Source organism: Gobio gobio, assembly GCF_949357685.1.
Source record: "Gobio gobio genome assembly, chromosome: 13".
NCBI classification, from domain to species: Eukaryota; Metazoa; Chordata; class Actinopteri; order Cypriniformes; family Gobionidae; genus Gobio; species Gobio gobio.
In genome coordinates, this window is record NC_137106.1 from 38,195,953 (window position 1) to 38,211,870 (window position 15,918).

A 15,918-nucleotide genomic window follows, 5' to 3' on the forward strand; every position below is an offset into this window, starting at 1 on the left:
TCATAAAACCTGCAAAAATCCTGCTATAAAAATGTTATTTACATAAATCATAATTTTAAAGGTTTCTAATGGTTTTCCATGACTGTGGGAACCCAAGCTGTTTAGTTTCAGTGTGTAAAGGTCTGGTCACATTAGCAACATTTTGTTAAAATGTGGTATAGTGATGTGAGGCAACTCTCACACAGAAGTCACTTTCAAAACAAGCGGCTTTCTGTTGTTCAGTGTGACAAATTTGCATGAACAACTTTTCGCCCTCAAGCTAAATTTAAACAACTCTAAAAGTGACCACACCAGTGTCAACGGCCATTACATTTTTAAAACAGTAATATCCTATACTAAAACGAAACTAATCTTGACAAACTAAATATTGTTTTAAAAATATATATATTACAGGCAATGTCAGACCTTTATTTTGAAATAGCGATGAACAGAAAATATCATGAAAGATTGGTAGAAAATACTTGTTTATTCAGTTCAAAAGATACATTTATGGATGTTTTTTGAGGAAAAAAAGGTCTGAAAATGTTTTAAATATAAAGAACAAAACAATTAACAAATTCGCATTTTTGTGAAGTGGCGGCGAACGCACATACGTGTTCTTTTTACGTTTATTAGAGGTTGAATTCGTATCAAATTCTGCCAAACTTTCCATACTACTTCTGAATAGGATGTCTACTTCATAAATTGTGGAAATATATGGCTGTAATGGAGCTTGAACGTCATCCAGTGAAAAAGTTTGGTACTGCGCCCAAACAAAATCTTACTGAAAGCTTATTTTTTGAGTTATCAACCAACATTTGGAACACAACAGATTTTTGGCTTTGATTTTCTAGCAGTTTTAGAGTCCTACATGTTTTGTAAAATATATATTTTATATTAAATAGGCCTATAAAATATTTTTACACGTTTTCATAAACTTATATAAAAAAATATATATATTTCACTTCCATAATTCCATAATCTGCCAAATTTCTTTTTTAAAACAACACCAGCCTCATGTCTATATTCCAAAGCATTCTTGAATTACAGCCATTTAAGTTTGGATAGTGCATTTTCATGTGAAAAAAGGGACAGTTAAGAGAAACTTAAGTTGAACAGCATCGCTTATGCATTTTAATTGTATTAGTGCCATAAATATACAAATAAAAACATTAACCCAGGTTTTATGAATTTACAGTATGCAATCTCAAACCCTGACAACTATTTTTTAATTACTAACCCAGGGGAAAGTATAAACTGTACAACAGGAAACCCTGTAAACCAGTGATTCTCAGCCAGGGGTCCGAGGCCCATTAGGGGACCTCTGCAAAATTCCAAAAGGGGACTCATGATGATTTCAAATAATTTAAAACAAGAAAAAAAAAAAAGTCTTATTTTAATTACCGGTAACTCCCTAAAAATTTTTTATTTTTTAAGAACCAGGGTTCACATGGTCTTGAAAAACCTTGATAAATGAGGTTGCCTAATTTTAAAATGTAATTTGTAGACCTGGAAATATGCATTAATAAAATTCCCTTGAGAATTTTTGTTTTTCTATTTATGATAAGCTCAAATCTTTTATCAGCTAGAAACTGTAAAGAAAGAAATCTTTGTAAAATCCTTACAGTAAATCACAAGCGACTTGAGAACTAATAAGCCATTTGAATATCGTTGTGGACAAGAAGGGGCCTTGGAGTCAAAAATGTTGAGAACCACTGATATAAAGTAGATGTAATGACAAAATATGACTAATATAGTGCAAATGTTTAGCAAAATGCTCCTCTCTAGAGTCATTTTAACGTTATAATCATTGAATGGCTTTCCGGAAGTAAATGTAACATTGCGTGACATTGTTGAAACTGTTTTATTGACGTGGTTCCATTGTTGAAACACTGATTGAGCGATTACATAAGACATGACACATTTCAGTAAGTTCTACTGTATCTTTTCAACATACCTTTTGATGCTCATTCATGTTTATTTTGTAAATAGTAGTAAGGGTGCAATTAGGTTGGTAGGTAGACAGTTGTGGCCTAATGGTTAGAGTCAGACAAGTAACCCAAAGGTTGCGAATACGATTAAATACCAGCAGAAAATGACTGAGCTGCCTAAGGCACCTAGCCCCCAATAGCTCCCCAGGTGCCCACTGCTCCAGTTGTGTGTGTGTGTGTGTGTGTTGTTCACTACTCCTAATGTGTGTGCACTAACTTGGATGGGTTAAATGCAGAGGACAAATTGTATGGGTTACCATACTTGGCCTTCACGTTACTTTCACTTTAAAGAGAGAAAGAGGTTATAGCGAGACCTACAGTGCTGTCACGCCGCAATTAAAGAGCGCCAAAACAGTTTGAATTTCATCGATTATTGAATGGCAGGTGCTATATAATGTATAGTGGAATTTTGTTCATGCATCAACTGAAAACAGCATTGATTAAAAGATCACGGTTGATTAAATTGTGAAAATATATTGTTAACACAGCTGACATTTACCTGTATTAGCTTATGAAGCACTGATTAAACGTCACCAACGTTCCTCCAAAAATAATTTTTGATTACACCACTCGGAAATTTCGGTGCATCACTAGAAATCCCAATCCCTAGCCAATGACAGCTGGATCGCTGGATCTAACCATGAGAAATGACTTCAGTAAAGGCTTAGTGAACTGTAAATATTTAATTGGCATTGAGCACAAATGAACAACACAGGGTTACATCAGGAACAAGTCTTAATATAAAAGGTGTAAGACTGGATAATGACATCTTAAAGGTAGAGCCCCTCCGGTGTTCCCTCCTGCTTCTTGTACAGGACGTTCTCTTTAGACTTCTTGAAGTCTTCATTAGTAACTTTCATTCTCCGTTCCCTCAGAGCCATCAGCCCTGCCTCTGTGCAAATTGCCTGGGGAAAAAAACACATTAAATCACTATTCATTCGTTCACAATCTTTGGTGGCCTTTGTTCAAGTTGGAGTTCATATTTTAGGCACCATGTCAAACCTGAACTAAAATGTGTAAATTAGTCGGATAAGGCGAAATTAACTACATCAACTTGTTCTGCTAGACATTCCCTGCGTCCAAATATGCCTAATTCCATACTATCTAGTAGGCAAACAATTTTATGTAAAATGAGTATTATGATGAACCCGAATGACCTACTACCTCTGGAGAGATTCTGAAGTGTGCATACGATGGACACTTCACTATCCCATGAGGCTATTTGTGAATGGCAGTGAAGCGACACAACTGACGCTGTAGGTCACATGACAGTGACAACATGGCAGATGTAGTTATTCTCATGCCGAATTTTATTCTAACATTCATACTTTTTAACGGTCGGAAAGCAAGTTTCAAACCAAATGTAGTGCCTACTATACAGTATGCAGTTTTGGATGCAGTGACGCAATCCAATTGCAAAAGAAACAACTTTTATTTCATTAAAAAGCCTTTGATGCTACCTTGATGTCAGCACCAGAGAGGTCTTCTTTAGCCAGGATGAGTTCATCCAAAGTCACGTCATCTGCTACGGTCATCCTGCTGGTGTGGATCTGAAAGATTCTGCGCTTGGTCTTCTCATCGGGCAGTGGGAACTCTATCTTACGGTCAATTCTACCTGTGGAATCACACAAAAGGAACACCTACTTTTAGTCTACTAAGTAATCCACTATATTTAATGTAGTTATGCGCACTTTAAACCAAATCTCCACACTAAAGTCTGACATCAGATGTTTGTCTCTGATTTAATTAACAGCAGAAATAAACATGGTGAGCTGACTCATTCACCTGGTCTAATGAGAGCTGGGTCAAGTGTCTCTATCCTATTAGTAGCCATGATGACTTTGACGTCTCCGCGGGAATCAAATCCATCCAGTTGGTTTAGCAGCTCCAACATTGTTCTCTGGATCTCCCGCTCTCCTCCGGAATTAGAGTCATACCTGCAGTGCAGAGGAACAACAGCAAACATCAGGGTTCATACAGTCTAATCTGTACCTGATATACCTGTGGTCACACATGAATTTTCTATTCAATAGTATATTCTATAGAAATACAACAAAGCATAGACGTTGTCAGTGTCAGTTGCAAAATCTACCAACAGCCTTACCAAAGTATATGAGAGAATATTGTGTAAATAAGTACACATTTAAATATGATAAAATGTACACAACATTTAAAATGTTATTAAGTTTGTTCTTATTTACTCTTATTTGTTATCATTAAAGTGTATTATATAGACTACTGTTCAAAAGTATTGTTCTTTGAAAGAAAAAAAAAACCCTTTTCAGAAAAGATCCATTAGATTTATGCCAGTAGACATTTTAATAATTTATGAATCTTACAAAAGATTTCTATTTCAAATAAATCTGTTATTTTCAACATTGATAATTCTTGAGCAACAAATCCGCATATAATGATTTCTGAAGGAGTTATGATGCTGAAAATTCAGCTTTGCAACAGGAATAAATTACATTTAAATATATTCAAATTAGGAACAGCTATTTACATTTTGTAATATTTGAGCATAAGAAACCATTTAAAAACATTAAGAAAACACTTACCAACTGTAAACAATGTGTGTGTGTGTGTGTGTGTGTGTGTGTGTGTGTGTGTGTGTGTGTGTGTGTGTGTGTGTGTGTGTGTGTGTGTGTGTGTGTGTGTGTGTGTGTGTGTGTGTGTGTGTGTGTGTGTGTGTGTGTGTGTGTGTGTGTGTGTGTGTGTGTGTGTGTGTGTGTGTGTGTGTGTGTGTGTAAGCTGGTCACTATGAAAACAATGCCTAATGCATGAGCTTCGAAATCCCTAGACTCACCTTTTTGTGCCAATAGCATCGATCTCGTCTATGAAAACAATAGACGGAGCGTGTTCCTCAGCCACTCTGAAGAGCTCTCGCACAAGTTTGGGACCATCGCCCAGGTATTTCTGAATAAGCTCTGAACCCACAACCCTCAGGAAGGTGGCAGACGTCTGGTTCGCCACTGCTTTTGCCAGAAGAGTCTTGCCTGCACATCCAGAATATATAATATCAACACAGAACACAAGTTAAGAGAACCGTCTCATGAATGCGATATTGGGTTGAGACCCATCAGACTGACCTGTTCCTGGTGCACCGTACAGAATAACTCCTTTAGGTGGCTTTATTCCCATCTCTTCATAATACTCTGGATGTGTGAGGGGAAGCTCCACGGACTCCTACAAGGTCAAACATGCCTTGGAATTAATTTTGATTTCATGTAATTTGCTGATCATTTTTTGCTAGTGTTCTTGTGCAAGATTCAGTGCATGTTATTCTAAGGAAGAAAATGTTATGAAAAACATTTAATCAAAATATTCACTCTCTGCAAAATGTTCTGCTGATATAATCAAGTTCAAAAATGTATGATGTCATGTTAAAAAGATACATAAAACAATCAAGTCCAATCGTATTAGTTTTAAGATAATAAGAAATTGCTTAACGTTTGATCATGTTTTGTTGTTTTCAAAAACACAATGATACTTTTCACATATCCCTAACAGATTGACAATTTGGTCTGACTAGCCAGACTATAATTATACAACTAGAAATATAGTCTTTATAACCGGACCTTGAACATTTTGGATAGGAAGCAAATAAAGTATCATCATTGTTATATCTTAAGTAAATATAAGATTGTAAGCTTTGCTCATTTTGTTCATTGTCACTATGTAAAGCTTTGAGTTCAAATGTTTAAAATGTCTCGCTCCTCAGCCTTTATGTAATTATTTTGATTTGTGAAGCAGATTGTAAAATTGTATTTGCTCAGACTGCCTATGCTGCCTCTGTGAAGTGTCAAATTTTGGATTTAAAATCTGCTGCAAGCTTTAATATTTTTAAGAGAGCTACCAGATCTTGGTTCATTCAGCAACAAACTTGTACTCATGTTTAGTTTTTTTCCTATAGTTTTTTAAGGTTTATGGTTTATAAAGGACCTTCTATAGCCTGGATGCCAGCCGAACTTAGCCCCGCCCACAACAATTGTGCTTGGGCAGTTCGGTCTGGACTTACTCCATAGAGAAGTAATTATGCCCGAACAGAAACTGTTCGGACCAATGAAATCATTAGGACAGGCTTTAGACGATGATGGACAGATGATAAACAGTAACGTAATCATCCACGTCATCAAAGGCGCTTGGGTTGATTTTGTTCTAATCCTAAACGGAGAACTTGTTCGTATATGCATTCACCTTCACTATTTCTCTCAGGAGTCAGAAATGATGATCGTGTTGGTAAGTAGGCCTACTCTGTGTATCCTTAAATTATTTTTTTACAACATCGGCAAAGATCGTATACTCATCTTTTTCTTCTAACGTTACTTATTCCAGCGTGCGTGCAGACAGGGTTGCCAAGTTTTTACAACAAAACCCGCCCAATTGCTACTCAAAACTAGCCAAAAACAAGCCCAATAGCTTTCCGGGGGGGTTCTCCGGGAAAAAATGGCATTTGGGGGGTAACATATGTTATTTTGGCTGGGCTGCCTGCTCGCATTCCTGGGTCTGTATATCACATAATTGGGGTCGCTTCAACCCGCGGACATGGCAACACCGTGCAGTTGAGTTCTGTTGACATTTGACAACTAACGTTATGCGTCGCTCCGTTGCTCTGATTGGTTGTAGGTAGGGATGGGTCGCGATTTTCGAATATTCGATTAGTTATTTAATTATAGAATATCGAATAGTATGTGCGATTATCGTCCAAAAAAATCCCCATGTTGTCGGTGCTGATGTGGTGCTGACGCGTTCATGTAACCAGAGGCGCTGCCAATAACGCTCCTAAAAGCTGCCAGTCAGCTCTCAGGGTGTTTTATACTGGACATGTTTGCTGCGGTCCGAGTCTGATTCTTCCCTCCGCCTCCGCAGTGTTGGTCTGGTTTCACACACAACTTGAACCCTGGTGCGTTTGCGTTCATCTTACGTCATCACAAACGTGCACGGGCGTGATAGAAAACAGAACGCGGGTCAATATATTGGGCTTTTTTCAATTAATTTGGTGCTATTATGTGCAGCTGAGTAAACGACACTTGGGTTTACCGTATGTGTGTCGCTTGAAGGCGGCTTCGCTGCTTGCAAACAGACTCTTTTGAGGAGACGGTGAATTGCCATTAATTTGCTGCCCTGATTGCACTCTATGCGCGAATACACTGCAGGCTCGCTCTCGCGATCGTATCTCAGCTAAATCATCAACACTATCATCTCTTACGTGTATGTTATTGAACTAATGACATTGTAATCGGCTAAAACGCATGCGCTGGTTACTTTCTTCCACAACAAGTGCGCACCGGAGTGTTGTTTGCACATTCACATTCTCCAAGAGCAACCGAACTCCGGTTGTGTGTTCTCGGGTTCGGTACCTCAGTGCACACCAAGCTCTGTAGGTAAGCTTTCACATTAGCAATTTTTCATGCTAACCGTGCCCCATTCCGAACTAAAATGCCTGAGTAAAAACGCCCTGAGACAACAGAAGAATAACACATCGTCTCACGCGCACGCTGTAGACTTGTGGCATTTATCAGGTAACTTGGGGCGATGTCACATTACAGTCATTTGTTTCAGCATGTTACAATAATATGGTTTGAGTTGATATAGCCTATTCCCTAATGAATTAAACAGTTTATCATACAGATTGAGAGTGTGAATGGTCTCTCTCCCTCTCTCTCTCTCTCTCTGTTTATGTGTGTAGCCTATACATGCGTACATGCGGGGGAGGAGTTGCGATTTTCGAATAAAAATCGAATAATTCCCAGCGATCTTCGAATATCATTTTTGCTTGAAATGCCCATCCCTAGTTGTAGGTCTATCCAATTGAGGTCTTTCCTGGCTCGGTTGAAACACGCCCCATAATCACAGCCCAACGGAGCAGTATCAGACTCATTTTCTGACTAGAATTGAGTATGACGACGTCAGGCTAGACCTTCTAGGGACAAGTGTTGCAAATTAGCCATCGCTTTAAGCACTGTGACGCTTGCATTGGATGGCTGTTGTTTCAGTTTTATCTATGTACATTGTATCTGTCCCTATTCAAATAAACCACAAATAAATAAATAATCAGTTTTAAGTTTGATCGATTACCTTGATCTCTTGAATCTGGTTGTCCAGACCTCCAATGTCTGCGTATGTCTCCTGTGGGGCCTTTTCTACTTTCATTACAGTCACCAGAGGGTCCGTGTCATCCATCAGCACCCCGATTACAGCATGAACCTGCAAACATTTACATCACTCAAATTTAATTATGGAACTACTACAATTAATGCATAATAATAACAAATATGGCATAATAAAAAAATGGTAATAAAATTTATTTCTGTAGTCAAATAAAACCAAGTAAGTGAGTCAATATTTATGTGAATTTATCTTACAGTTTCTAAATGACTTTTAAAGCTGTTTCTAACCTTGTGGTTCAGTAACACAGAGCAGCCGGGCTCAAGAAGGTCTTTATCAACAAATGACAGAATGCTGACATAATGTTCAGAGCCCACTGAAGTCGACACAATGGCATGATTATCGTCAATGATCTCCTCCAGAGTTCCCACTGACATGGGCGTCCCTCTGAGATCATCCACTTTAGATCTCTCCTCCTATAAAACAAGACATTATGTTAAGGGTTGGCATGATTTTCATAATTATTTATTTTTAATTAAGTTCACCCAAAGATGAAAATTCTTCCATCAATTAATCACTCTCATGTTGTTCCAAATCCACAAAAAGTGAAGGCATTTTTCAATGAAATCTCAAATCTGTGAGATATCTCTTCCTCCACTGAAAGTCTATTTACCCAAAACTTCATAGAATAAATCCACACGAATCGAGCGGTTTAATCCAAGTCTTCTGAACAGACATTTTTCAAAGAACCAATGAGGGTTGTTCATACAAGTATGGTTGAGTTTCTGTTTACGTTCGCCGATCCATGTTTATGTGAATAAAAGCCTAAATTCAATCTGTTCATCATATAAAGCAATCGTGTCTCTTTAGAAGACCTGAAATAAAAGGCTCGATTCATATGGATTTATTTTACTATTTATTTTTTAATCAAGTTTTGGGTGAATAGACTTTAAAAGCAGGGAAAGAAATCTCTCTGATTTCTTTAAAAAATATCAACAATTATTAAACATATATATATTTTTTAATATACTATTGTGGTATGGTATGAAGTTTTGAAACATCTTGGACAGATTCCATAATGATCACAATTTACCCCTAATTGGGGGAAACATTAACTTTTATGCCAGGGACACATGATGGTGGTTTTAAACTGTGGGCATCAAAAGGTTTGAATAAGGTGCAGGGCTCTACATAGCGACCATTTTGGGCGCATTTGCGCCTGAAAATTACTGCGTGCGACCAGAGGTGTCAAGTAACGAAGTACAAATACTTCGTTACCTTACTTAAGTAGAAATTTTGAGTATCTATACTTTACTGGAGTAATTATTTTTCAGCCTACTTTTTACTTCTACTCCTTACATTTTCAAGCAATTATCTGTACTTTCTACTCCTTATATTTTAAAAATAGCCTCGTTACTCCTATTCCATTTCGGCATGTTTTCATTCCGGCTTGTCATAAAATAAAAATAAACTATCCAGATAAATCGCGCCATACGGACAGAGTGAATTTGATTGTGGTTGGATGAGAAGGATAAACACAAACCATTCCGACACCCTATTGGGTTGTAGGCTATCAATCACGCCTGCACCTGCACAAATCACACACACCATGTTGCCAGATAGGGCGGGTTCTCGCCGAAGAGCACGTACTTTCAGCCAATCAGCGATCAGCAGGCAGACGTGCTCAGCCTCATTCATGACTTTAGCCGGGTTTTTAGCGCGATGACTCGTAGCTGTATATTCCAGTGAATCAGTGATCGCTATGCCAGTGGCATAAATACACAGTAAGTTGTATCTACAGTAAAGAGTGGGAGAGTGACTCAACTCTCAAACGTGAATTACACCTGTGACTCGAAGACTCTTTATAAATATAACCGTGACTCCTGTCATCATCATACACACACTTAGGACATCTGCAACTAGCAACACCGACAGCTGCTGAAAGATGTTAAAATCAACGACTAATCCGTTTTGACTGTGCTAAATGTGCATGTGCCATGTACTTCACGAAAGACATACTGTAGTTTTGTCAAAGCAAAGTGCAACACAAGGGTAAGCGCATTGTTGTTATGTATTTGTTGACGGATTATTGTACAGTATAAATGAATTACGCATTTTGGCAGTGGTGTGTGCATTAACGTGTGAAATGCCTGTTAATAACATAGCTTTTTCCAATCTCTATATTGGGCACTTTTTGCACGTAAATTGGCTTCTTACTGTTGACATTGAAAATCTTGTGTTTTTCTAAGGGATTGCTGTTTTGACAGTTTCTAGCTGGACATAGTCATATTTGAACCGTTTTACTGGGATTTTTTTTTTTTTTTTATCATCAATGTTATGCTTTAAGGAGATAAAATGGTAACTTAGCCTACTTATCAACATTGATTGGTATGGCAATACAATAATATCACATTATTTTGGCAGTTAAAGTTTGGGTTTTTTTTCTTGGAGTGACTAGTTGCCTATAAGTATTGTAAGAGGTGCAAACTTGTTATCAATAACCAGGCATGTTATCAATAACCCTTTTTTTTTTTTTTTTTTTAATATAAATGTACATTTGGTGAGGTTTTTGGGCTGGAAATTGTTGACCCAATCTGGCCACACTGATCACACATTCAAAAAATGGTTATTGATGACATGCCTCTGAATTTTGACTTTTTGCACCTTTACAATATTTATAGGCAACTAGTCATCAAATCTTCCACCCCATGAAACACGTTAATGCTCAGTAGTACACAATATGGTTCTTTAATGTATTTGCATTGTCTTAAAATGCGTTGATTTTCAATGGGAATATATGCGGCTGAAACGCGTAGCCAAGTGCATCTAAAAATGTTCAACATTAACTTTTTAATATAACATTATAGTCATCCATCCTTACTATCCTATAGTCATTATGGCCTTCAGAAAAATGTTTTTTTGAGGAGGTGGGGTATGCACTGTGGCGCGGCCTAATCTTTTGTCCTTAAAGGGATACTTCACCCTAAAATGAAAATTCTGTCATCATTTACTCACCCTCAAGTTGTTCCAAACCTGTATGAGTTTTTGTTCTGAAGATATTTTGAAGAATGTTTGTAACCAAGCAGATAGAGCAACCATTGACTGCCATAGTAGGGGGAAAATGCTATGGCAGTCAATGGTTGCATATAATCTGCTTGTTACAAAAATTCTTCAATCTTCAGAACAAAGAAACTCATACAGGTTTGGAACAATTTGAGTAAATTATGACAGAATTTTCATTTTTGGGTGAACTACCCCTTTAATGGCATTTTTTCCCCTTACATTACTTTTACTTTTATACTTTAAGTAGTTTTGAAACCAGTTACTTTTACACTTTTACTTGAGTAAAAAGCTTGAGTTGATACTTCAACTTCTACAGAAGTCTTTTTAAACCCCAGTATCTATACTTCTACCTGAGTAATGAATGCGAATACTTTTGACACCTCTGCGTGCGACTGCGAAAAAATATTTAGGCGCACCGGTGCGAGTGACCCGATCGCTTCTCATGAATAGATGTATAATACAATCGGAATAAAAACTACAAACACTGACTGATTGAGCAACTGTTACGTTTCGTGCTGCAATCAACTGCTTTTCATGCCTTCTGTGACTGTCAGCGGAGTGTGCGACGGACTACACTTCACAGATTAAATGGTGAAACCACGGTCTATGGATGAAACGGGTGTGGCGCGGACATGCACTTACCAGACGCCTCGCGCTGATGTTTCTTTGCAGCCAAACTTAACTAGAAATACCACATTTGGATTATCATAAACAAGGTCGGAAATTAACAGGGGCTTGGGGCAAAAATGCCACCAAAAATGAATTAATAAAACAATTTAAAAACGCTCCTGTATGAGTTCTTGATTTAATCTTTATCAGCTGCAGTCCATAACATTTATTGTGTTTAAAAATGACTAGATGCATATGAGTGAGCACATCATGAATCCATTTTCCAAACCGTGTTTTTATCTTACCCTGAATCACTACGGTACACATATAATAATAAGTGTTTATATTCTGACTATTCCAGTTCGGGTCGCAGCGCTGCGGAGGAGCACAGTCCCTGTGTGACTCGCCATAGACATAAATAGAGAGAAGTAGCTCCGGCTGCAGTGTTCTTCCGCAAGATTCACGCAGTTCTGTTTCTTAGCGCCAGAGCGCCAAAAGTTACGGACTGCTATTGCTCCGAGTATTGGCATGATTGCAAATGTGATACTGATCTTGTACAAAAGTCCAATAGACAAGTTGATATTAAGTAACAACGTTTTAGCCACAATACTGTTTATTTCGTGAAAATCAAAACAACACCAGTTGTGCATCTCCAAGCGGTTCGATCGATCTGCGTTTGAACGAATGAATGAATCACTCCCACATAGACTTGACGCCCCCTACTGGCTGTTTTATTTTCATATTTATACTTTGCATGGACTTTTTATTTAAAATATATATATTTTAACTAAGTTTAAGTTTAACTTGTACATAGCCTATTTCTAAATTCAAAAACTTATATTTAAAACATTTATACAACATTATTTACCCATGAGCTGCATGTAAATGTATCTAAACACAATTTCAGATAGAGCTTCTGTGCCACTTCTACTTTTGATGCTGATTTAATTTGATTGGTAACAGTCTGGTTGTGTCTTATTGCTCTAAATGAATTTATTGTTTAAATTTACATTTAAAAAAAAAAAACTTTTCTATTTTAAATGAAGAAATTGACAAAAGATGATGCATACATTTAATAAGATTAGAAAACATTGCTCTTATAATGGTAAAAATGCCCCTGGACATTAATTTAAAGGGACAAAGATCATCCTGTAATGGGAAAGTTATAATTGGAATACATGTTATTGATCAGAAAGTGCTCCTAAATTTTTGACTGTGCTCCTAATTTTTTTTAATTAGGAGCACAAGTGCTCCTCCAGAAAAATGTTAGCGTAGAGCCCTGAGGTGGTAGATTTTTTAGCAATGAAATGATGCTCAGTTTTCAAGAATTAAGACAAAAGACTTATTTACCTAAAACCCTTTTTTTTAATCTTCAAATTAGGAATTGTATCAATAAGACACAGCATCATTCTCTTCTCTCTGTACCTTTTTTAAACTATATTACTTTAAACCACCTTAATCGCGGTAGGTACATTTTTTTATAGACTGATAAAATAACAGAAAATAAGCATTTGGCTTAGTGTCAACATATAAATGAGACTATAACAGATAATGAATGGAAGAGTATCTGCTTAAAGGCCCAAACGCAGACAATTAATATGAGGATTAAACTTCTGCAAAACATAACTCAAGAATTACTACATAAATTGAATCCAAACATTCCCAATTAATGTATAAAATGGAACGTAGAGATAGGAACTTTATATCATTGCTTATGGTATAGTCCCAAGTTCAACTTTTTTGGGAAAAGGCTTTAGACTTTTTATCACTGGTGAGATCCCCAAATGTCCTAACCTTTGTATATTAAATATTTTACCTGTAACTTGCACTTTAACTAGCTCTGGTAAGAAAATGTTGATCTTCTGTTTATTACAAGCGACATTTGTAGTCGCTCGTCATTGGATAAACACAGAAAGCCGTCATTTTAAACAATGGCTACAGGAATTGTCTTATTGTTTGGCTTTGGGGAAAAAAAAAACATATATTGTTACGGGAAAACCTTAAAACCTAGTTTTTCAAAGTATGGAATCCCTTTCTAGGATTTTTGATGGAAGCTGAACCATCTATTTTCTGTGTAACCTAGAATGTATCACGTCATGATATTAATGTACCATTGACATATGTATAGTATAGTATAGTATATAGTATAGTTGTTTTTTTGTATTTTATTTACTTTATGCTTTAAATGTTAATGTTTCCGAAAATCAATTAAGACAAGATAAAATAAAAAAAAAAGATCTTAATTTGTGTTCCGAAGGCGAAAAAAAGTCTTATGGGTTTGGAATGACATGAGGACGAGTATATTATAATAAAATTTTCACTTTTGAGTTAACTAAACTTTTAAAATCTATTAGTAAATATTTTTATATAAAATATAAAAGGGACACAATAATTGGCATGTAGCACCTCCTGTTTCTCCTCCAGAGGTTTCATCTGCTCCTGGTTCCTGATGAACTCCTCCTCCATCAGCAGATAGTCTTTAATTCTCTCTTGTTTGAGGAGTTTCAGTCTGCACTGTGTGTGTGGAGTGACTGAGGAACAAATGACAATGGATCACTACTATTCATGTATGAGCCTCTCATCAGGTTTGGTCAAGGTATAATGATGTTTATTTTACCCAACGGGAGTTTGCTAGCAGCATCTGGTCCCTTCACCTTCTTCTTCCTTTTCCCAACTCTTGTAGGAATGGGAGGCTCATATTTCTTTTTCTTATCCTAAAATTCAATGCACAGAAATTAATAATCAGCAGGAAATGTGTTTGGCGATTTAATTCCTCAAACAAATTCCTGCTATTTTAAATGACTAATTGTCTCCAAGACGAATCTCTTCAGACTCTTTTCATGTTGTTTTTATGAACCCCTTAATAGTAGTGAGAATATTTGTGAAATATTCACCTTGTCATCCTTCTTCCCTCCACCAGGCCCTTGTCCTCCACTCTGACTTTGACCCTGTGAAATGAAACAAATTCATTTAATTTATGTCGATCATCAACAATGACTTATTATTTAAATATAATAAAGTATATATATATATATATATATATATATATATATATATATATATATATATATATATACACACACACACACACACACATATAATCTTTTAACTTTTATCTTTTGTTTACATTATAGGGTAATTGTATTTTAGAATAATTTACATCTTATGTTATCTTTAAATATATGTTGCTGTATACATATAACGCACACACACACACACACACACACACACACACACACACACACACACACACACGTATATATAAGATTATCATTTCATTTTTTCTTTTGTTTAAATTTCATAGGGTAATTGTGTTTTAGAATAGTATATATATATATATATATATATATATATATATATATATATATATATATATATAAACCATATAATCTTTCTATATATACTGTATAGATATAACGTGCACACAGTATATATTAGGTTATATAAACACATACATACTTACATACAAGGCTGAAATGTATTATATTATTTCGCTTTATGTCGTATAACTTTGGCTCGTGCATTTATCCAATTTTGCCTTTATACCAGTACCAATGTGTAATGATATGTGAATATAACAACAACACAACGACGAGCTGACATTATTAATCATACATTTGTTGTCTTTTTATATACGTTAATACATTGATTAGCTAACACTAAGCTAACATCCCCGCTTTACTGTCTACCAAGCAAACACTACAAGACAAGACAAAAGCCAAACAGTTCTAAATATGCACAATTCCTTTCTAGACCAGAAATACACACATATTAAAGATAAAATAGACAATTTAAAAAAGAAAAAAGAAAAGAAGGGAAATATGCTGTCTCACCATTGTCGCTTGATGTCTGTTTCTTCTTCTGCACTGGTAGATTAAGCCAAGTGTGTCCTCTTCGCCACCTTCTGGAGAGGAGGGCACATTGATCGAGGTCCTCAGTACTTGTTCGTGATGTCACATACGTCGAATTATTATTATTATCGTAATACGCATTATTTTACATTGTTAAAAATTATTTAACTAGTTGGTTATTATTGAGCTGCTTCAATTTTTAACGATTTAACACCATAAAAAGCTAGACCCAGAAATTATCGCGTGAGTACACTATTTGCAACCAAGCGCCGTGGTTAGGGTATCGCGAGACTTTCACACAGTATGACGGTTACCAC

General features: G+C 36.3%; 1 protein-coding gene across 1 annotated transcript; it reads right to left on the bottom strand.

The window, feature by feature from the left end:
* Positions 1-2,633: 2,633 nt before the first annotated feature.
* Positions 2,634-15,874, bottom strand: psmc1a (proteasome 26S subunit, ATPase 1a). The gene is made up of 11 exons (XM_079832570.1): positions 15,584-15,874; positions 14,645-14,698; positions 14,368-14,464; positions 14,157-14,281; positions 8,369-8,554; positions 8,049-8,177; positions 5,060-5,156; positions 4,777-4,966; positions 3,756-3,907; positions 3,431-3,585; positions 2,634-2,875 (listed from the first exon to the last, which is right to left on the bottom strand). Exons 1-11 carry the CDS (start codon positions 15,584-15,586, stop codon positions 2,741-2,743), a joined length of 1,323 nt encoding a protein of 440 aa, XP_079688696.1. The 5' UTR covers positions 15,587-15,874; the 3' UTR covers positions 2,634-2,740.
* Positions 15,875-15,918: the final 44 nt, after the last annotated feature.

Excerpts from the sequence above, each read along its gene's own strand:
- psmc1a (XM_079832570.1), bottom strand. Across the intron at positions 8,178-8,368 it reads CTGTGTTACTGAACCACAAG|GTTCATGCTGTAATCGGGGT; the intron begins GTTAGAAACAGC and ends AAATGTTTGCAG. Across the intron at positions 5,157-8,048 it reads ACCAGATTCAAGAGATCAAG|GAGTCCGTGGAGCTTCCCCT; the intron begins GTAATCGATCAA and ends TTGACCTTGTAG.